Source organism: Lepidochelys olivacea (assembly GCF_965140295.1).
Source record: "Lepidochelys olivacea isolate rLepOli2 genome assembly, chromosome: 2".
NCBI classification, from domain to species: Eukaryota; Metazoa; Chordata; order Testudines; family Cheloniidae; genus Lepidochelys; species Lepidochelys olivacea.
The window spans coordinates 92,146,141-92,169,202 of NC_140412.1; the positions used below are offsets into that span (position 1 = coordinate 92,146,141).

The window sequence follows — 23,062 nt, forward strand, 5'->3', positions numbered from 1 at the left end:
TTCTCACTTAATGTTGTAGTTATGTTCCTGAAAAATGCAACTTTAAGTGAAACGATGTTAAACGAATCCAATTTTCCCATAAGTTTTAATGTAAATGTGGGGGGTTAGGTTCCAAGGAAATTCGGGGGGGGGGGGGGCAGACAAAAGGCATTATACTGTACTGTGATTGGGAAGTGCCCCTGGTTTACCCCACACAGTCACAGCCCGCTGCAGGCAAGGATGCTAGGAAGCACCTTCACAGCAGCAGTGGCAGCTTACCTGGAGAAGAACAGGAGCCGACTTTGCTGGGGGATGCTCCAGGCCCATGTCTTCCCGTCACCACTCCACTCCAGGCCCACCTCTTCCCACCCCAATACACCTCCTCTCCAGAGCATGCTACATCTCCACTCCTTCCCCGTCCCCAGAAAGTCCTATGTGCTGCCAAACAGCTGTTTGGAAGGCTTAGGACTTGCGGGGGGGAGGGAAGAGCAGAGATGCGTTGCTTCCCCACTCTTCCCCCTCCCTCCCAGCACTTCCCTGCTGCCAAACAGCTGTTTGGCAGCGCGTAGGACTTTCTGGGAGGGAGGAGGAGGAGTGGAGAAGAGGAACTTGTGCAATGCTCCCTTGTAAAGTCACTGCTCTTCCACAAAATCTTACATGCAGTGTACAGAGCAGGCAACCAAACGATGTTATAAGGGAGCACTGCACAACTTTAAACGAGCATGTTCCCTAATTGAGCAGCGACATAACTTTGAAACAACATTAAGCGGGAGGACATTAAGTGAGGAATTACTGTATGCACCACATGGATTACAGAAAGTGTATTCTAGGAATAGAAGTTTTTAGTTTCTTTTATTTAGGCTTGCAGCTTCACGAAATAATGGACTTCAAAGATGTGAGATGTTTGTGTTCAGGCCTTGGTCAGATATAACTTTCGGGAGGGAAATCCATATTTGGGTGGAGGAGAAAATATTTCTCTGGCAGATTGGCTTAAGAGACGTGGCAGCTGTTTGAAGCTCATCACAATTCTGAACAAGATGAAATAGTAGGCAGAGCGCAGGCAGCCATAACTCAGCCATGACTTACATTTATATACTTCCATGTTACATATGTAGAGGTGGTAACCATATGATAAATAAGTTCACCATGCAACTTTGACTCTCTCTCTCTCGTCTTCTCTATCTATCTCTACTGGGATTTATTCTAACATTATTAATCTCTGCGCCGCTTCAATAAAACAGTCCCATGATAATTTTTAAAACTCTAAAATAGTCTTAAAAGTTGTTCCGTAAGGCATCTGGCATATATAGATTACATGATGTTTTAGTGTGGCATAAGAACTTGTTTGGAATGACCTGCATAAATCACTTCAGGTTTTGCCACTTGTAAGTAATGCAGAAATCTCAAATTCATAAGGATGAAATTTTATATCACATTGAAACATGCATTCTGTACCTAGAAATATACACTCTTATGCAAAATAGGTTACTTATACCTGTAGTCTGTACGTACAATTAAAATACCTTAAATTGTGAGTAGAGCAGATATTTCAATCTTTTAGAAGAATTCACAAACCTGTGCAAAAATCTTTACCAGCCTTGTGTTGTGTGAAGGCCTGATCTGCAAGTATTCTCTCCACCACTGCTTAGCATACACAAGAAACAAACGCTCTTTTTCTGCTGTTTTCTGCCGTTCTAAGGCAAGCTACAGTAAAAATAAATATATTTAACTTTAATATTCCTGATATACATTAATGCTATGAGAGAAAATTCTAAACTGTTAACAGTCACCATAGTAAGCAGTGGGAGCATCAAATCTTTTCATTCTTAAAAATAAATTAAAATAAATAAATAAAGCAGCTTAGTATTTAAAATAACACTTATACAAGTGCTGAAAGTAATCTTATTTAGGGTTTGAAATATTTCCTAAAAACTAATGAAAACTTAGTGTTATACTTCTTATTTGGATGCTAACACACCAAAGAGCTAGTAGATTTGTCATCAGTGTTGTGTGTCTTATTAATGAAAATGGAGGACAACCTCTCTGAATCTTCATATTAATATTTACTGGCTTTCATCATGAGGGGAAAGGTAGTAAGAAGACAAACACATATGTCATGTATACAAGGAAAAGAAATGCGCTGAAGCTACCTTATTTTGCTGCTTAAAGGTGATTAAATTAGGTTTAAAGGATAAAACGTACATGGTGATGTAGTTTGAAATAAAATTGTGAATGATCTTTTTTTAAAATTACAAAGAAGAAACAGCTCCTTATAGGGAATATTTAGATGAATATAATTGTTCAACATGAATATTCTTCAAGACAATTTCAAAATCCAATGTCAGAGAAAAATACTTTGTATACGTCTAGTGAAAGACTCAAGGAGCTCAGTTTATTTAGTTTAACAAAAAGAAGGTTAAGGAGTGATTTGATTACAGTCTATAAGTACCTACATAGAGAACAAATATTTGAAAATGGGCTCTTCAATTTAACAGAGGACGACATAACCCAACTCAACAGCTAGAAATGGACGCTAGACAAATTCAGACTGGAAATAAGGGGTAAATTTTTTAACAGCAATGGTAATTAACCATTGCAACAGTTTGCGAAGGGTCACGGTGAATTCTCCATCACTGGAAATTTTTAAATCAAGATTGGATGCTTTTCAAAGAGATATGCTCTAGGCATTCTTTTGGGGAAGCTCTCTAACCAGTGTTACACAGAAAGTCAGATTACATGAATCATAGAATCATAGAATATCAGGGTTGGAAGGGACCCCAGAAGGCCACCTAGTCCAACCCCCTGCTCGAAGCACGACCAATTCCCAGTTAAATCATCCCAGCCAGGGCTTTGTCAAGCCTGACCTTAACAATAACCAAGGAAGGAGATTCCACCACCTTCCTAGGTAACGCATTCCAGTGTTTCACCACCCTCTTAGTGAAAAAGTTTTTCCTAATATCCAATCTAAACCTCTCCCACTGCAACTTGAGACCATTACTCCTCGTTCTGTCATCTGCTACCATTGAGAACAGTCTAGAGCCATCCTCTTTGGAACCCCTTTCAGGTAGTTGAAAGCAGCTATCAAATCCCCCCTCATTCTTCTCTTCTGCAGGCTAAACAATCCCAGCTCCCTCAGCCTCTCCTCATAACTCATGTGTTCCAGTCCCCTAATCATTTTCGTTGCCCTTCGCTGGACTCTCTCCAATTTATCCACATCCTTCTTGAAGTTTGGGGCCCAAAACTGGACACAGTACTCCAGATGAGGCCTCACCAATGTCGAATAGAGGGGAACGATCACGTCCCTCGATCTGCTCGCTATGCCCCTACTTATACATCCCAAAATGCCATTGACCTTCTTGGCAACAAGGGCACACTGCTGACTCATATCCAGCTTCTCGTCCACTGTCACCCCTAGGTCCTTTTCCGCAGAACTGCTGCCGAGCCATTCGGTCCCTAGTCTGTAGCGGTGCATTGGATTCTTCCGTCCGAAGTGCAGGACCCTGCACTTATCCTTATTGAACCTCATCAGATTTCTTTTGGCCCAATCCTCCAATTTGTCTAGGTCCTTCTGTATCCTATCCCTCCCCTCCAGCGTATCTACCACTCCTCCCAGTTTAGTATCATCCGCAAATTTGCTGAGAGTGCAATCCACACCATCCTCCAGATCATTTATGAAGATATTGAACAAAACCGGCCCCAGGACCGACCCTTGGGGCACTCCACTTGATACCGGCTGCCAACTAGACATGGAGCCATTGATCACTACCCGTTGAGCCCGACAATCTAGCCAGCTTTCTACCCACCTTATAGTGCATTCATCCAGCCCATACTTCCTTAACTTGCTGACAAGAATACTGTGGGAGACCGTGTCAAAAGCTTTGCTAAAGTCAAGAAACAATACATCCACTGCTTTCCCTTCATCCACAGAACCAGTAATCTCATCATAAAAGGCGATTAGATTAGTCAGGCATGACCTTCCCTTGGTGAATCCATGCTGGCTGTTCCTGATCACTTTCCTCTCATGCAAGTGCTTCAGGATTGATTCTTTGAGGACCTGCTCCATGATTTTTCCAGGGACTGAGGTGAGGCTGACTGGCCTGTAGTTCCCAGGATCCTCCTTCTTCGTAGATTCCAAGGCCAGGAGGGACATGATGACAATGGTCCCTCCTGGCCTTGGAATCTACGAATCTATGTATCAATACGTCTGAAATCTGACAGCTGGGTGAATTTACAAAAACAAAAACACAAACACTCGCCGTACAAATTATGACTTACTTGAGTATTAACTATTTCCTGGGATAGTGTCTTATTTGGCTGTGGGTACATCTCAAGTTTGATATTTAGGACTCCAACAGAAACCTTTGATTCTGTACCTTTGAACAAAAATACTGCTTGATCAATTCACTGAAAATTTCAGAGGCATCTATGACATATAGATCAGTCAACCAAGAATGAACACAAAAAAGTTAAATAATTTAAAAAAAAATCATCTATCCATTTTAATTCTGAAAAGAAAGATGCAAGTTTTTCTTACGATCATATTAGATTGATGCTTAAATATTTGTGTGTGTACTTTATTATATGTAGGACAGCAGCATCTTGAGGCCCCAATCAAGGATAAGGGACCCACTACATTAAGTACTGTACAAAAAGGTTTAAAAAATTCCCCCACAAAAAACTGACAGTCATTGCCCCAGAGATCTCACAATTTAGGATTATGACCTGATGTTAACAGGTGTAAGAAACAAATATTTCGAAGAGGATGAGGCAACAGTGAAATTAGCAACATAAGCAACAGTATCAGCCAGCTATTTGTCTAGCTCAGGGGTTCTCAAACAGGGGGTCACAAGGTTATTACCTGGGGGGGGGGGAGTTGCAAACCCCACTTCACCTCCAGCATTTATAATAGTGTTAAATATAAAAAAAAAAGTGTTTTTAATTTATAAGCGGGGGGGTTGCACTCAGAGGCTTGCTATGTGAAAGGAGTCATCAGTACAAAAGTTTGAGAACCACTGGTCTAGCTACATCAAATGGCAGCATCTACAAAATACATCACAACACAGGTAAGACTTAAGGGGAGTTTGAAAGAGGACGAGATAGTGGTTCTATAGATTTTAATGCTTTAACTGAACGAACAAGTAGAAAAATCACAGGAGTTTTTCCATTAATAACTAAAAATTATTCAAATCCTTACACTCAAATGGTTTGTGTGTACTTCTCAGACCCTCTTCTACCCAAGTCTGTGGTTGTGTGTTAAACTTCTTGAATAATCTCATTTTGTCAGTGAGCTATTTGGTTCTTTTTATTTAATTTTAAAAAATCCACAAAAGTATTGAAGGTAATATAAACAATGGTATGGTCATAGTAGGGTTGTTTTTCCTTAAACAAGCTTCATGTCAGGGTTTTACTCCTTACATCAACACTGGACTAATCCATCAAAAAAAAAAAAAAAAAGATTTTTTTAAATTAGCACTTCTGTAATACCAAAAATGTTCAAAATACTTCAAAAACAGTAATTATTTAATCCTCACAACAGTATTCTAAAATATGTAGACAAGTTGTTCCTGTTTTACAGATGTAGCAATTGTGACAGAAAATACTCAAGTGACCTACCCAAGAGTAAAAAGTGAGTCTATTGCAGAGCTAGGATTAGAAGTCAAAGATCTTCTTCCACCTACCCATGTCTGGTCCATTAAACTATAGTGCCTCAAGAATTAAAAGTTCCATCCCAATTTGGAAAAAAATCATGTATTAAAACTACGCTTAATGATAAACCTATACATTTAAAACTGAACTATTATCTTAGCAGCAACATGCTTTATTCAATCATGGTAACATGTAGAACTGAGAGCCTAACACTGTGCTCTCTGTGGCTAGTTTTAAAACTGCTATTCAGAACTCCGTGAACACCAATGAAATTGTGAAGAATGTCAGTTTCACACCAGTGATGCTCTGCAGGGCTATGAGCAGAAGAGGCAGACAGGGAAATATTCACCCGTAAAAAGGGAGCAAACACAAAGGCTGACAGGTGGAGTCCAGAGACTTCTTTCCTCCTCACCCCTTGCAGCAGTCAGGAAGCTCTAGAGAAGGTAAATAGAAAGAGCCTTCTCCCTTCCATTTGCTGCGGAAGTTGGAATTTCCGATTTGACATAGCTACTAGCTAGAGGCTGACAAAATATGAAGCTCCTATCCAGGGTTCAAGGACAGCACCTTGGTGAAAATCCAGCATCCTCCCTTTTCACAATAAGTGGAAATGTGCTTCTCAGCAGGCTAACCCTAGAACTTCCTGGTGGTGGATCAGCCTCATCTTTTGGATCTGTCTGGCTAGGTGGTCTTGCCTGGTTATTTATTTAAGCTCTTTAGAATACAAACAGAGGGGAGGTCCCACCTCATAATTTCTCCAATCATAGAAGCGAATTTGGAATATTTTGTATATTAGATAACTGTAAAGAAGAATCTGATTACAGGTATCCCATGTAATTTATTAGGAGATATTATTCTATGTTAGTTAGCCAAACGACAAAGCCATATTGTAAGTACTGGTTTCAGCCACAAGCAATTTTTATACAATATTTAGTTTGCCATTATAGCTGAAGCGTTTAATCTTACCTACACCCAGAAGTTCTACAGCAACATTTGTTACTCTGTTCTCTGCACCAAGGACTGATCGCCATTCCAAAAAATAGGATGCCACTAATGTGGTCTCACCAAATGTGTCAGTTTTGATCAGAACCATATGCACTGGATCACATATTGATAACATAGTGGTTGAATCCACCATCTTACTTCCGTCACCTGCCATTATTAGACCAATACAAAATAACAAGGACATTAATCACAATATCGTCATTACAAATGCTCCCCACTAGAATTGCTTTAAGAGAACACACAGTTACGTCCTCTAAAACTTTGTTTTAAATTGGTTTAAATTAGAAAGCAATCAGTTCTGGCCACTCATCTCCCCCAATCTCAAAAGAAGATATAGGAGAAATAGAAGGGGTTCAGAGATAAATTATGATAGAGGCATGGAAAGACTTCCATATGAGGAAAGACTGAAAATATTAGGGTTGTTTAGTTTACAGAGGTGACAAATGGAAGGGGCAAAGATGCAAGTACAGAGAATAATGACTGTTCGAAGGAAAGTAAACTTTCTGGCACTCTTATTTGGCCCTTCTAATAATACAAGAACAATGAGACATTCAGTTAAATGAGAAGGTAAATTTAAAACTGATAAAAGGAAATACTGAGTTTGTTTTTTTTAAAACCACGATGCATACTTAACCCATGGAACTCATTACCACAAGACACATTTGAGGAAAGCACTTAATAAATTTTTTTTAAAAAGATAGGCATTTAATGAGAATATCCTCAATTACATTAGCTGGGATACTTTAAAAAATAAATAATATAACCATCACGCTTCAGGGCACAAGCCAACTACTAACTGACAGCAGTTAGAAAGAAACTTCCCCTATAGTCAGGTTATTCCATAATAATCTTGTGTGGGCTTTCTAATACCAGATGCTTCAAAAGAAGGTAACGTCGGTGAGCCATTGATCTGATGTGGTACAACAACTCTTACATTCCTAGGTTTTCATTTGTACCACTTTATGCATGAATGTGGAATCTTCATCTGCTGTTTTACTATCTGACTAATTTAACAAAAGAACTATACATTATTTTGGTACAATATAAAAATCACTGATAGGGCCTTCTAATATTTTCAATAGGACAATGGAATATATGTCTAGTCTGAGTGGCTACAAGACTTCTAGCCTTGAACTATGCAGCCAAGGCACAGCTATATTCCAGCATGACATACATCCTGTTTCATCTTGTTAATTCAATTAAAATATTTTGGAGGTTTACAACATGGTAATAATCTTGCCCATTAAACTCCTTTTTCAAACATATTTTGACTGTTTTTTCTAAGTTAATATATTCTCTCTCTATCCCTTTAGGAAAGGAATTGGCATTATTGTACCAAAGCCTACAGCCAACAATAGATGTGGCAGTGGCCACCATCTATATTGACGAGCTAATATTATTAACAACCCCTAATGTAATCTAATCCATCTACATGTTTTAATTCTGATATGATAAATACTCAAAAATTATCGCAACGGTCACAAACATTCCCTATATTTCCAACTAAATCATGATTAGAAAAACGTAGTTTTGAAGAAATAAAGTATCAGACAATGAACACTTTCACCTGCATTTGGTATATTATTGATCAAAATAGTATCAAATAATTTTAAACAACTCCATAAGGTTAGCACAATACATGACATCTATTTTCAGATTTACAGTGTTCCTTACCTAGGCTATCCTTGTGTATTTCAAGTAAAAAACCATCATGAAAATCTGGTTCACAGGCACATGGGACGGGCTTAGAGCGGAAACGTTGGTTTCGAAAGTGCAAACACAGAGTGAAGGTAGAACAAATTTGACCAGGGAAAGGTTCAGGTTCTTGCAGATGTTCCAGAAAAGCTTTTCCACCCAAAACCTGAAGGTAAAGATACCTCCGTGTTGGGTCAATGTTAGCTGCAAAGTGTAGCAATAAATGTGAAGAAACTGCCAACACATCTTAAGAAATGTATTTAAAACATCAGCAAAGAAATACAAAAAGATCATCACAAGACACACTTCCAAAGAAAATGTTTGAAAGAATGGATAAAACTGGTTCTTAAAATATTTGGCAAACATTTCAATTTATGCTAAAATGTGTGATTTGTTGTTATTGTTCCTGCTGCTGCTTACATGGCATGTCTTTCTGCTATATACACTGTTTTATTTCCTTTTGATAAACAGGAAAACCGCTTGCTTTCTGTACAATATGGAAATTATTTTAACTGAATTACTAAAACAATCAAAAGTTCAAATAAATAGTTAGCCTTACATTTTTAAGTAAAATTTAATATTTCTTACGGAACTATGACCCAGATATTAAATTAACAAAAACATACTTTTTTGCAGTACTGGAGGTTGTCTGTCAACAAAATGTGTAGAAGGTTTTGGAGTTGAAGGCATCTCTCGGTCATTCATATCCTAGAATTATAGTTAAAAGACATTTTTTAAAGAATCAAGGAAGGATATCATGCTCTTGAAACCCTGAGAATCCCTCACTCCCACCCCCACAATGCCTCAAACATCACCCTTCTCACGAGTGGCTAGTATCTTCCATCCGACTGGATAGTTTAATACTGTACACAACTTCAACTGATTTCAGAAACAATAGTGTTATTCAATGACGTCAGAGTAAATGTTAAACTGATTTGCTAACAATTTGGTAGCAATTATTAAAGCTAATAGAAGTAACATTTGAGTGCATTGAGCTTTCACTTTCTAGGGAAAGAATTTCCACAATGCCAAGATGATGATATTTTCACTCTGTTTCACATATTTTCTTTTTCAAAAGTTACTCACGGTTACAAATGTAAGTTCTTTCATAACATCATCAATGATTCCTCGTCGTCTTAGGGCTTTCATCAGATCTTCTGCGGATAACTGTTGATGCTCGGGCACTAATTCTTCACGTATAGTCTCAGCAAGTACTTCTCGGATTCTGCCATGGACATCCATCTAAACAGAATACTCTATTACCCTGGGGGAATTCTGTGCAACTGCGCACGTGAACAATTAATGAGCCCCGCAGATTTCTAATTTTTGTACAGAAAAAAGCTTCTGCCAAATTGTTGCTGTTCTGCCTTATACCCACCAGAGGGCGCTGTGGAGATAGAACAAAGCTGCAGCTCGCAGCTAGCTAAGGAAGAGAAAGCCTGCCTTCTTCACCGCGCCTGTGGCCAGGTCAGTAGACAAGGGCTATGGGGAGACAGACAGCGTAGGGTGTTGGGGTGGGGTGGGGGTGGGGTTGGACAGACTGCGGCAGGGGCTGAATGGGAGTGGAGGCACAGGGCCACGTGGGGGCCGGGGAGGAGGTGCAGAGACACATTGGGATGGGGGAGGGGGGTACAGGGAGACATAGGGACAGAGGGTGACTGCATGAGGGCACAGAGACACATGGTGATGGGGGAGGGGGTGCAGAGCTACATAGGGACAGGGGAGTGGCTGGATAAGGGCATGGAGACACATGGGGACTGGGGCAGATGTGCCTGACTGAATGGGAGAGGCCAGGGGTCAGCCAGGGTCTTCATGGGGGAAGCTCCCCAACAATCCCTCCCCACCCCCCCAAAATATCTGTTACATACTTTTGCCACCCATACCAAACAACCCTCCAAGTTCACACCCAGGCTCTTCCCCAGCAATTTACTTCCTTTTCCCTCAGCTCCTCTGTTACCCCGACTCCCCCAAGCCTTTGCACTTCTTCTGAGGGGTGCAGGAAATACGGTTCTGTATTGTAGTTTAAATGAATTATTACTCAGAGTTCTGTATTAATATGCCTAGTAAGGAATCTATTTGTCAAAAAACATTTCCTGAATCTTTTGTGTTGTCTGTATTGTTATAGACATACATGCTGACAGGTATTTTGAAATAAATGACCAAAATAATTGAAACTGGTAGGATTATATTGTGTTATTTTGACAAATAAAATATGCAGAATTTTAAAATATTGTGCACAAACTTTTAAATTTTTTGGTGCAGAATTCCACCAGGAGTAACTTCATATTACATCCTGTACAACAATCTACCCAATCTCAGACAGGATTTAAAAACACTACCTTTTTGATACTCCTACAATATTTAAATAAGCCATATCCCTTAATAAAAGCATAGTGCTCTTTAGAACTAGACACTTCTGAGCAGCATGGTAGTGGATTAAAATTAACAGTCCTGCAAAAAAACAGCAGTCCAGATGAAACAGTAATACAGTACACAATGTATTTCCCATTTTGACTGTGGGGCGAATAGTCATCACCGGTTTCCAAAAACAGGAGAAATCACAAAATACTTCCCTACATTATACTGGTAATTTTGCAGCTGCCTTTCACCTTCACTTCCAAATTGCGCATATAATGATTTTTATTTGCTAATAATTTGTCAGCAGTCATTAAAACCAATAAAAACAACATTTGAGTGCACTGAGCTTCCTCTCTCTATTGAAAGCATTTCTACATTCCCAACAAAAGTAGAGAATTTCAACTAACTCCTGACTGGGTATATCACAGGACGGGATGCAGATATACAATTTTTAGACACCATTAAGGACTGCTTCTTAGAACAGCCAGTCTTGGAACCCATAAGGGGAGAAGCAATTATTGATTTAGTCCTAGGCAGGGCCATCCCTAGGAGGGTGCAGGTCCCGGGACAAATTAGCCGCTAGTCTTCTCTCCTCACTGTCCGCCGCTTACCTCCTCACACACACACCGCCACCCATCTCCCTGCTGTCCCACCACTTGCCTTCCCGCTGTCCGTCCGGCGCACCCCCGTCTGCCCACCCCACCGCTCTCCTTCTCGCCGCCCCACCTGCTAGTTTCGTCACCGTCTGTCCAGCATGCCCACGCAGCCCGCCACTCTCCTTCTCACCATTCGCCTGCCTCCCCGTTCACCTCCTCAGCCCGCTTGTCCACCTCACCTCCCCGCCCGCCTCCTCACATAAATATTGGGACAAATGGCGTCCTGATCATACATCGGTTGGGACGCAGGACAAAGGGCTAAATATCGGGACAGTCCAGATTTTATCGAAGCATGGGGCCCCCCCAAAGCACAGGGCAGTCACCTCGATTCACCCTACTCAAGAGACAGCTTTGGTCCTAGGTGGAGCACAGGATCTGGTCCAAGAGGTGAATATAGCTGAACCAATCTGATGAAGTGAGCTGTAGCTCACGAAAGCTTATGCTCTAATAAATTGGTTAGTCTCTAAGGTGCCACAAGTACTCCTTTTCTTTTTGCGAATACAGACTAACACGGCTGTTACTCTGAAACCAATCAGTAACAGTGACTAATGTAATTAAATTTAACATCTGGGGGGGGGAGAAAATGAAAGAAATCCACAAAGTATAATTTCTTATAAAAGTATAAGAACAACAAAAATAAGAAAGCTAGTTAAATGGAAATTAAAAGGAACAGTCACAAAAGCGAAATGCCTGCAAGCTGCATGGGAACAATTTAAAAACACCATAACAGAAGCTCAAACTAATTGCATATATTTTTTAAAAAAAAAAATACAACAACAGTAAAAGGATCAAAAAAATGGCACATGGCTAAAAGGAGTAAGAGAGGCAGTTAGAGACAAAAAGGCACCCTTTAAAAATTTGAAGTCAAATCCTACCGAGGAAAATAGAAAGGAGCATAAACCCTGGCAAGTCAACTGTAAAAAGTATAATTAGACAGGCCAAAAAAAAAAAGCAACTAGCAAAAGACTCAAAAACTAAAGCAAAAATATCTAAAGTACATCAGAAGCAGAAAGCCTGCCAATCAACGGGAAAAATGCACGATCAAGGTGCTAAGGACCACTCAAAGACAACAAAATTGTTGCAGAGAAGCTAAATGAATTCTTTGCATTGGTCTTCACTGCAGAGAATGGTGAGGGAGATTCCCAAACTGAGCCATTCTTTTTAGGTGACAAATCTGAAGGACTATGCCAGAATGAGGTGTAAACAAAGATCGTTTTAGAACAAATTGATAAATTAACAGTAATAAGTCACATGGTAAAGTTCTGAAGAAACTCAAATATGAAATTGCAGAATTACTAATGGTAGTATGTAAAATATTGTTTAAACCAGCCTCCGTACCAGATGACCGGAGGACAGCTAATATAACACTGATTTTTAAAAAATGGTCCAGAGGTGATCCTGACAATTTCAGGCCAGTAAACCTAACCTTAGTAGCAGGCAAATTGGTTGAAAAATATAGTAAAGAACAGAATTATCAGCCACATAAATGAAAACAGTATGTTGAGTACTCCTGTGGGAATTCTGTGCCAAAATATTAAAAGTTCTGCACATTCTATCTATCAAAATAATGCAATATAATCATACCAGTTTCATTTATTTTGGTAATTTATTTAAACTAAAATACAATGAATGGAGAATGGGACTGGGGAGCACTGGAGAAATCCCCAAATCTCTTGGTCTAATAGTAATGTAGGTAGGTTTGACCCTTTATTTCTAATTATTGGTCAACAAATATATGTAGGCATATGCTCAGTGTTACATCATAGGCAACTGAAGAGCAAGTGGGGGCTGGGGAATCAAACTCACAATTTATAGCGACTACTGACCATCTCCAGAAAGTTAAGTACCGAACAGTTCAGGGAGAACATTTTGATAGGATTTTTTTTCAGTCCAAAAATTTAGACCAGTTCTAATCACTAAAGCACTATAAGCATTTATAAGGCCATAGTGTCCTTTACACCACTCTGGCAATATAAAGGAGCCTTAAAACTTGTACACCTGTTTTATACTCCTGGGGAAATTCACAAAGACAATGTGAACAATTCATTAAGCAGGCAGGCTGCTACATTCTGCTCTGCCCCACACCTACCTCCTCAGAAACACCCCAAACCCCTGCCTCTCCATCCCAAGCATGTCACAATAGTGAGCAAGAGGGACAGAGTGTCTCTCTTACACACACAATTGTCCAGCCCTCCCACCCCTGTCCTAGTGGTGATTTAGATCTCTACCAGCTGCTCCAGGCACCTGAACCAACCTGCGCTGCTGAGGAGGGGCATATGACCGCTCTTGTGTGTTTCCCTTTGCTTCCCCATCAGAAGTCATTTTGCTGCAAGGAAGCAAATAAATCTGTGGGAGAAACGAATTCTGTGCATGTGCAGTGAGTCAGAATCTCCCCAGTAGTAGTGGAGGAAGAGTCAACACAGATTTTGTAAAGGGAAATCATGCCTCATCAATCTATTATAATTTTCTGAGGGTGTCAACAAGCATGCAGACAAGGGTGATCCAATTGCTATAATGTATTTGGACTTTCACAAAGCCTCTGACAAGTTTCCATAACTAAGGCTCATATGAAAAGTAAGCAGTCAAGGGATAGGAGGAAAGTTCTCATGGATCAGTAACTGGTTAAAAAATAAGCAGCAAAGGGTAGGAACAAATGGTCAGTTTTCACAATGGAGACGGGTAAATAAAGGGGTCCCCCGAGGATCTGTACTGGGACTTGTGCTGTTTAACATATTCATAAGTGACCTGGAAAAGGGGATAAATAGTGAGGTGGCAAAGTTTTCAGAGGATACAAAATTACTCAAGATAGGCAAGTCCAAAGCTGGCTGAGAAGAGTTACAAGGGGATCTCACAAAACTGCATGACTGAGCAACAAAATGGCAGATGAAATTCAATGTTGATTAGCGCAAAGTAATCAACGTTGGAAAATATAATCCTAATTATACACAGAAAATGATAGGGTCTAAAATAGCTGTTATCACTCAAGAAAGATTTTGGCGTCATCATGGAGCGTTCTCTGAAAACATCTGCTCAGCGTGCAGCAGCAGACAAAAAATCTAATAGAATATTAGGAACCATTAGGAAATGGAAAGATAAAAAGACAGAAAATATCATCGTGCCACTATATAAATCCATGGTACACCCACACCTTGAATACTGCATGCAGTTCTGTCTCTCCTATTTAAAAAAAAAAAGGACATACTAAACTGGAAAAGTTACAGAGAAGGGCAACTAAAACGATTCAGGGTATGGAACAGCTTCTGTATGAGGAGAATTTAAAAACACTGGGACTGTTCATATTAGAAAAGAGATGACTTAGAGGGGATATGATAGAAGTCTATAAAACCAGGAATGCTGGTTATACTAGTACAGTTAAAGCTTTATTACCCCCTAGTGTGGCAGCAGTTCTACCAGTAAAAAGATGCTAAATACTGTTATAGTTATTCCCATTCAAGTAAGAAAATAACTGTACCGTTTTAATACACCTTTACACAGGCATAACAATAAGGTCTTTACCAGTATAAGCGTTTCAGTAAAAAAAGACAAAAAACCAAACCTCATCCCCTAACTAAAATAGCTGTACTGGTAAAACTCAAGTGTAGCCCAGGCCTCAACTATTTGGCTTCATTGTCCATTATCTTGACAGCATTCCAGACCTTGAACACTCCTCCTCCCACATATCCACAAATCTGCCCATTATGAAATCTTATCTATGCTTTTGTATCATTTTGAGTCTCAAACTCCAGAGTTCTGCCTACACATTGTGTCTAGTATACCCTTGTCCCTACAAGGATGATCTTGTGATCAGGGGACTAGGCTGGGATTCATGAGATCTGGGTTCTGTTGCTGGTTCCATCACAGACTTCCTGTGTGACCATATGGAAGTTACTTAATCTCTGTATTTTAGTTCCTCAACTGTCAAGTTGGGATAAATATACTTCCCAATCTCTCAGGTACATTGTAAGTCTAAATTAATTAGTGTAGGTGCCCTGTTACTATGGTGATAAGTACCACAGAAATGTCTATAAATAAGCATCACATAATTCTCAACTGTTCCAACATCTTTATCTTTATCATCTTTAAAAGAAAAAAGAAAAAACAAAGCCCTCCATGAATTTACTCCAATTTACCTCAAAGACCTTGTCTTCTCCTACTCCCAATCTCTTTCACTTATCTACCACTAGCCTCCTCTGTCCTGTTACACAGTTTGGTAAGCTGATGGTGCAAGAGTCTTCTCTTAAGGTCCTGGCTTTTGCAGCAACCTCCCTTTCTCTCTCCACCTTACCCACTCTGTCTTATTTTGCATAACTGAAATCACAGTTTTTCTCTTTGACCTACGTACCTTTTCAGCTCTCCAAAAGATTGAGAAGTATGAAAAACAGACTTAGGGATCTGAGCTTGGTATTTTTTGATGATGAAAAAAGACAGATGTAGCAAGCCCAGGAAAAGACTAATCATAGAATATCAGGGTTGGAAGGGACGTCAGGAGGTCATCTAATCCAACCCCCTGCTCAAAGCAGGACCAATCCCCAATTAACTCATCCCAGCCAGAGCTTTGTCAAGCCTGACCTTAAAAACTTCTAAGGAAGGAGATTCTACCACCTCCCTAGGTAACGCATTCCAGTGTTTCACCACCCTCCTAGTGAAAAAGTTTTTCCAAATATCCAACCTAAACCTCCCCCACTTCAACTTGAGACCATTACTCCTTGTCCTGTCATCTTCTACCACTGAGAATAGTCTAGAACCATCCTCTTTGGAACCACCTCTCAGGTAATTGAAAGCAGCTATCAAATCCCCCCTCATTCTTCTCCTCTGCAGACTAAAGAATCCCAGTTCCCTCAGCCTCTCCTCGTAAGTCATGTATTCCAGACCCCTAATCATTTTTGTTGCCCTTCGCTGGACCTTTTCCAATTTATCCACATCCTTCTTGTAGTGTGGGGCCCAAAACTGGACACACTACTCCAGATGAGGCCTCACCAACGTCAAACAGAGGGGAACGATCACGTCCCTCGATCCGCTGGCTATGCCCCTACTTATACATCCCAAAATGCCATTGGCCTTCTTGGCAACAAGGGCACACTGTTGACTAATATCCAGCTTCTCGTCCACTGTCACCCCTAGGTCCTTTTCCGCAGAACTGCTGCCGAGCCATTCGGTCCCTAGTCTGTAGCGGTGCATTGGATTCTTCCGTCCGAAGTGCAGGACCCTGCACTTATCCTTGTTGAACCTCATCAGATTTCTTTTGGCCCAATCCTCTAATTTGTCTAGGGCCCTCTGTATCCTATCCCTACCTGCCACCGTATCTACCACTCCTCCTAGTTTAGCATCATCCGCAAATTTGCTGAAGGTGCAATCCACACCATCCTCCAGATCATTTATGAAGATATTGAACAAAACCAGCCCAAGGACCGACCCCTGGGGCACTCCACTTGATACCGGCTGCCAACTAGACATGGAGCCATTGATCACTACCCATTGAGCCCGACAATCTAGCCAACTTTCTACCCACCTTATAGTGCATTCATCCAGCCCATACTTCTTTAACTCGCTGACAAAAATACTATGGGAGACCGTGTCAAAAGCTTTGCTAAAGTCAAGAAACAATATATCCACTGTTTTCCCTTCATCCACAGAACCAGTAATCTCATCATACCATCATAGAAGGCGATTAGATTAGCCAGGCATGACCTTCCCTTGGTGAATCCATGCTGACTGTTCCTGATCACTTCCCTCTCATGTAAGTGCTTCAGGATAGATTCCTTGAGGACCTGCTCCATGATTTTTCTGGGGATTGAGGTGAGGCTGACTGGCCTGTAGTTCCCAGGATCCTCCTTCTTCCCTTTTTTAAAGATTGGCACTACATTAGCCTTTTTCCAGTTATCCGGGACTTCCCCCGTTCGCCACGAGTTTTCAAAGATAATGGCCAATGGCTCTGCAATCACAGCTGCCAATTCCTTTAGCACTCTCGGATGCAACGCATCCGGCCCCATGGACTTGTGCTCGTCCAGCTTTTCTTAATAGTCCCTAACCACCTCTTTCTCCACAGAGGGCTGGCCACCTACTCCCCATGCTGTGTTGCCCGGTGCAGCAGTCTGGGAGCTGATCTTGTTCATGAAGACAGAGGCAAAGAAAGCATTGAGTACATTAGCTTTTTCCACATCCTCTGTCACTAGGTTGCCTCCCTCATTCAGTAAGGGGCCCACACTTTCCTTGGCTTTCTTCTTGTTGCCAACATACCTGAAGAAACCCTTCTTGTTACTCTTAACATCTCTTGCTAGCTGCAGCTCCAGGTGTGATCTGGCCCTCCTGATTTCATTCCTACATGCCCAAGCAATATTTTTATACTCTTCCCTAGTCATCTGTCCAATCTTCCACTTCTTGTAAGCTTCTTTTTTATGTTTAAGATCCACAAGGATTTCACCATTAAGCCAAGCTGGTCGCCTGCCATATTTACTATTCTTTCGACACATCGGGATGGTTTGTCCCTGTAGCCTCAATAGGGATTCCCTGAAATATAGCCAGCTCTCCTGGACTCCTTTCCCCCTCATCAGAGCAGAGACAAGAGGAGAAACAAGATGAAGGAATAATAAACAGATGTTGGAATGGGGAAAATAATTAGGCAAGCAGATACTTGCCCTAACAAAAGGGGAGTAGAAACAAAAACCTCACTTTTAAAACAAACCCTGAGGCAGAGGGAAGGATAACAAGGCAGGATACATATTGGAAGGCTGTTTATTTTAAATCACTCAGTGACCAGAGCCATTGCTTTTCTGACCAGGAGATCCCATAAGGAGGTTCAGTCACCAATTTGATTACATTCATTGTGCTTTCACATTACAGGGAGACCGCACAAAGGTTGTCATCTGCTCCTCGCCCCCTTCACCTTTTTCGGTCCCCTACACAGTAGATTAAGTGGACAAGGGTCCTTCCAACACTAAGTTCAGGAAAGCAGCAGGAATGGACAGAATATATCTTGAATTTCTGAAAAACCTTGGTCTGAAGGTAGCTAGTAGACTTCTTCAGCAATGTCCACTCTTCCGGTATAATATCAAAAGAGTGGAAAGGGAGCCAAGATCATAGTCATTCTGAAGCCTGAAAATGAGGCCACTGACCCAAAAAGCTACCAGCCCATCTCGCCCTTAGCAGTTGCTATAAACTGTTGGAGCAGCTCCTACTTCAAAGTTACAGCACATACTGCAGCAACTGGTACCTAAATCTGGCCTGCTTTTTGGAAATGGTCACAACTAGTGTGAGTGGGTGCCGGCCTTAACCAACTACATAGAACCCAGCTACCAGCAAAAATTAAAAGCAGCAGCAGCCGCCGCCGCCGCCATTGATCTTTCTTCTGCATACAATACTGTATGATGCAAACATCTTCTGTTGAAGTTACCATTCGCTTTCTCATGCCAATCAACCATCAAACTCATCACTAAGATGCTGAGTAACACAAGATCCACTGTACGTCTTGGTAAATCTGCCAGCAAATCACAGAGATCTGTCTGCACTATTCAATTTCTACACCAGTGAGAATCCAGTCACATCATCCCATATATTCATCCATGCAAACAATATTGCACTAGCAACAAAGCATCTCTCTGAAGGCCATAGAAAAGGTGATGAACAATGACCTCCAGACACTTGAGACATATTTCAAAACTTGGTGACTGAAACCCAATGCTCTGCCTTCCATGTGAATAATCGATACCAAAGTGCCACTGCAAGTGGACTTTTGTGGTCTGCTTCTACCACATGACTACAATCCATGATACCTTGGAGTTACCCTCAACTGGATGCTGACCTATCACCAATACCTTGATAACACCAAAAAGAAGATAAAGACAAGGACTAACATCATGCAGAAGCTCACTAGCACATTTTAGGGATGACATGCATACATGCTTCAAACATCAGTTCTGGTCTTGGCAACCACAGAGTATTGTGCGCCAGCTTCTACACCAATCTCGTTGACGCTGAAATCAATGTCACACTCTGGATTGTTAGGGGATCTCTCAAATCAATGCCAACCAATCCCGGGGCTCTCAATTTTGGAAGGCATCGTGCCAGTCAACATCAGGCAAAATGCTGCTGTGGTCCAGGAGTACAACAAGACCCTGGCTACTCTGGACCAACTCATACACCTAGACCTCAGTTCACTCCCTCTCTCCCAACTCAAGTCCAGGAAGCCTTTCCGGAACCACACGTCAAGGATACAGGCCAATGGAAAAGCTGCCAGCACTCCCTGGCTTGAATCATGGACTGCTTGCAATGTTCCAGTCAAAGACCTGATTGAAGCTACAATGAAAAGCCCCAGCACTATGCCTTCCCCCTAGGCAGCGGGCAGCACTTAACCCCATTTGGGCAACACACAGATGGTGCGGATAGCTCCTCCACCAATGGAAAAACCAAAGAACCACCAAGTTGCGACTGTGGTAAGGTACAAACCCCGGGACGCACCGGCTCGCTTCCTGGTTGCAGGCTGGCGTGGGCACTTGCCTACCCCTGCAAGGCGTTAGAATGGCTGTCCGACCTCAAGGGTCAACCATACACTCAGCCGGTTGCTTTTCCAACGCTGCACTAAAGAAGTGACCAGAGCAGCAGGGCGAGGAGGCACCAGCCACACACACACACACACACACACACACACACACCCCCGAAGCTGGCAGTGGTACAAGCCCCGCATAGGCGCAGGGCAAAGCCCTGGCCCCAGCTGGCCCAGCACGCGCGCTTCCAACGGCGACGGCGACGGCGGAGGAGGAGGAGGAGGAGGGGTCTATTCTCCGGTCTCCCGCCCGCCCCTCACCCTGGTCAGCTGCTGCCGGATGATCTGCTTCAGCTCCGAGGCTTTCTCCGGGGGCACCGCCATGGCGAGCCCAGAGCGGGGCAACTCCTTCGGGACACGCGCCCTGCCCGGTGCCCAGCCCCCGGCCCGTCCTCTCTCATGAGCCCAACGCGGGGCTCCTGGGACTGCCTCCTCTCACCCAGCCCCACCCACCACGCTCAGCGGCCGCGCGCTCCCTTCCCCCCGCCCCCGCCGCCAACCGCTTTTCGAACGGGCGCCCAGCTCGGGCGCGAGGCTGCCTGACTCAGCCGCCTGATGGAAACTCCGACCCTCCAGACGCCCCCCCCCCCCCCCGGAGCAATGAGCTGCTGGTAGCAGTTAGCGATACGTGACAGATTGTAAGAAACTGCTATTGTAAAAAAAACAAACAAACCCCTGCTACCTGCGGCAGCAAAAGTTTGCAGACAGCAGTTTGTCCCTTTGCTCATGGCAGGACGAAGTATTATCTAAACCGGTGGTTCTCAAACGTCAACAACCCGCGACCCTCCTTCACTAAGTTGTGAAATCTGGTGAACCCCCTCCTAAAAATGAATATTTCCAGGGATTTAAGTTTAAATTTTCTCAGGGTGATGGCTGTGCTTGTTTTCCTCTCCATAGCGCTTGGAAGTCCTTTGGAACTACTGGAGAAAGATAAAGTCTTAGGTCTGGTTCAGGCTGAGCGCTGGGGCTTGGGCTGCCGGCCCCAACTGCCCAGCCGCACTCTCCATGGGGCTCGGGCTGCCAGCCCAGTGCTGACTGCTGTGGGCTGGGGCTGCTGGGCCCGCCCCACTGACCAGTTGCCTGTTCAGTGCTCCATGGGGCTCGGGCTGTCTGCCCTGCAACCTGGTCCTACCTGCTGCTGCCCAGGCCCGGGGTCCTCTGGCCACCATTAGTGAAATTTTTCTGGTGAACCTTCTGTAACGTTGTGCGAAAAGGGGTTTGTGAACCCCAGTTTGGGAACCAGTGATCTAGACCATTCCTGACACATGTTTGTCCAACTTGCTCTTAAAAATCTCCCTAGGCAATTTATTCCAGTGCTTAACCACCCTTGCAGTAGAAAGAGATGAATTCTTATTTCTTTCATCTCAGGAAACATAGCACAAAAATTGGATTGAACCATTAGTGTTGATAAAGAAGAAGTTGAAATCAAATCTACATTTGTTCATTGTAGGATATTCCACTCTGTTTCAAATTCTCTGTTCTGTCCTAATTACCTGGCAGCCCCAACGCTGGAAGTGCCTCACTCCACTCAATTGTCGGTGTTTTATAAGATAGGTATCTGCAAAAGCTACATAGAGGTTGATGGAATCCAAAAGTTGTTGTTGTAGAGATGTAAGAATCTCGTCACACAGTACTTTTTCAGCTGTCTTAACAAACACGTCTTGTCTTCTTCATTTAAGGAGTTAATATAAGTGCCCTTATTAGTCAGCTTCTGAACTGAAGTCTTTGTTTCTTCCAGTACATTTTCAATGGATACCTCTCTGATTGATCCAAGTGTAGCTTCCGTTGCTGGACAGAGATCTACTACTGTTGTAGCAGATGCCTGGATGACATTGTATAGTGACCCAAGTGGTTTCAACAGTAGACTTACAAGAGAGAATGGAGATTGTGTTCTCTGAACTTACTAGCATAATTAGTTCACCAGCCTCACTACTTAGATCAATCCCATCTTGGTAGATACTTTCCAAAGCCATTAATAATGGTTGCAGTAATTTTAAGACAACAGCCAAGGATCGCTCATGAGAAAGCCAACGGATTTTCCCAGGTTGGACTAATTAGAACTTCTGTCCCAATGTATCCTCTATATTTTCTAAGATGTTCAGTCCTTTTGGATTCTTGCTGAAAAAGAGTATAATGAAGACATTGAATTCATAGCTTTTTAAATGCCTTTTGAAGATTCTGCAGCTTGTACTAATGCTATTTGGAATAGAAGGCCTCTGTAGTGTGTATTGGAGAGATTAGGGTTACACTTTTATCTGAGCAAAGCTTGTACTCCACTATGTCTTCCAGAGAAGTTTGCAGCTCCATCAACTGTACAAGCAGCCATCTGTTTGGGGTTCAATTGACAAGCATTTAACTCTTCTAAGATGTGGGTTGTCAGAGATACAGCTGATGTGACTTCTATAACCTGAACATCTAGAAATTCATCTATTGACCTAACACTGATCTCAAGATAACATAAGTAGTGACTTAATACTTGACACGCATTTGCATCGGTGCATTCATCAGCCATGTATGCACATTTTCTGAAAGTGATGAGAGAGTTCTTCACTTTTTCAATGACTGAATCTTTCACTGTTGCACTGCATGCTTTTAACTAGTCAATTGAGTTTCTTGCAGAAAGATAGTGAGCATTTGCTGGTCTTGGTCGGAAATGTGTCCAACTTCTGGATTAATAAATGACAATGCACATAACATTGGCCTCCAGTCTGTAGTGTGTGGTATCTCTTGCTTAAAGAGAAAGTATGATGTGATAGCCATGTTTGTTCGCATAAACTGTGTTGTGTCTCCAGCATTCTTAACAGCCTCATTAAGTACTTCTAAAATTGGCTTTCACAATGACTAGCTTACAAGGCTTTCTGCATGTCAATGCAGTCCAGAGGATTGGTGTTTTGCAGACTTTTCACATAGTTTGTCAGCACTGGCTTTGCTGATCAGTCTGGCAAATCAAGCCCCTCCACTTTTACCATATAAATCCATGGTATGCTCACACTTCGAATACTGAGTGCAGTCCTGGTTGCCCCATCTCAAAAGAGATATATTGGAATTGGACAAGGTACAGAGAAGGGCAATTAAAATGATTAGGCGTATGGAACAGCTTCCATATGAGGAGAGATTAAAAAGACTGGTGGACTTTCCGGCTTGGAGGAGACTATTAAGGGGGAGGTCTATAAAACCTATAAAATGT

At 42.1% G+C, this 23,062-nt stretch overlaps 1 protein-coding gene across 5 annotated transcripts in view; it reads right to left on the reverse strand.

Moving 5' to 3' along the window:
- Nucleotides 1-20,581, reverse strand: part of CEP76 (centrosomal protein 76) — a 45,615-nt gene extending 25,034 nt beyond the window's left edge. Inside the window, exons 1-7 of one of the 5 annotated variants that reach the window (XM_084620680.1) lie at nucleotides 20,558-20,581; nucleotides 9,409-9,564; nucleotides 8,949-9,030; nucleotides 8,302-8,526; nucleotides 6,589-6,774; nucleotides 4,255-4,352; nucleotides 1,555-1,683 (exon numbers count right to left, since the gene is read on the reverse strand). In XM_084620680.1, coding sequence (XP_084476806.1) covers nucleotides 1,555-1,683; nucleotides 4,255-4,352; nucleotides 6,589-6,774; nucleotides 8,302-8,526; nucleotides 8,949-9,030; nucleotides 9,409-9,564 — 876 coding nt within the window. In that variant the 5' untranslated portion in view covers nucleotides 20,558-20,581. Of the gene's footprint in view, nucleotides 1-1,554; nucleotides 1,684-4,254; nucleotides 4,353-6,588; nucleotides 6,775-8,301; nucleotides 8,527-8,948; nucleotides 9,031-9,408; nucleotides 9,565-13,590; nucleotides 13,676-19,790; nucleotides 19,870-20,136; nucleotides 20,308-20,557 lie in introns of those variants that run through there. The other 4 variants (XM_084620677.1, XM_084620679.1, XM_084620678.1 and 1 more) reach the window with 4 other exon arrangements.
- Between the last annotated feature and the right edge of the window lie 2,481 nt (nucleotides 20,582-23,062).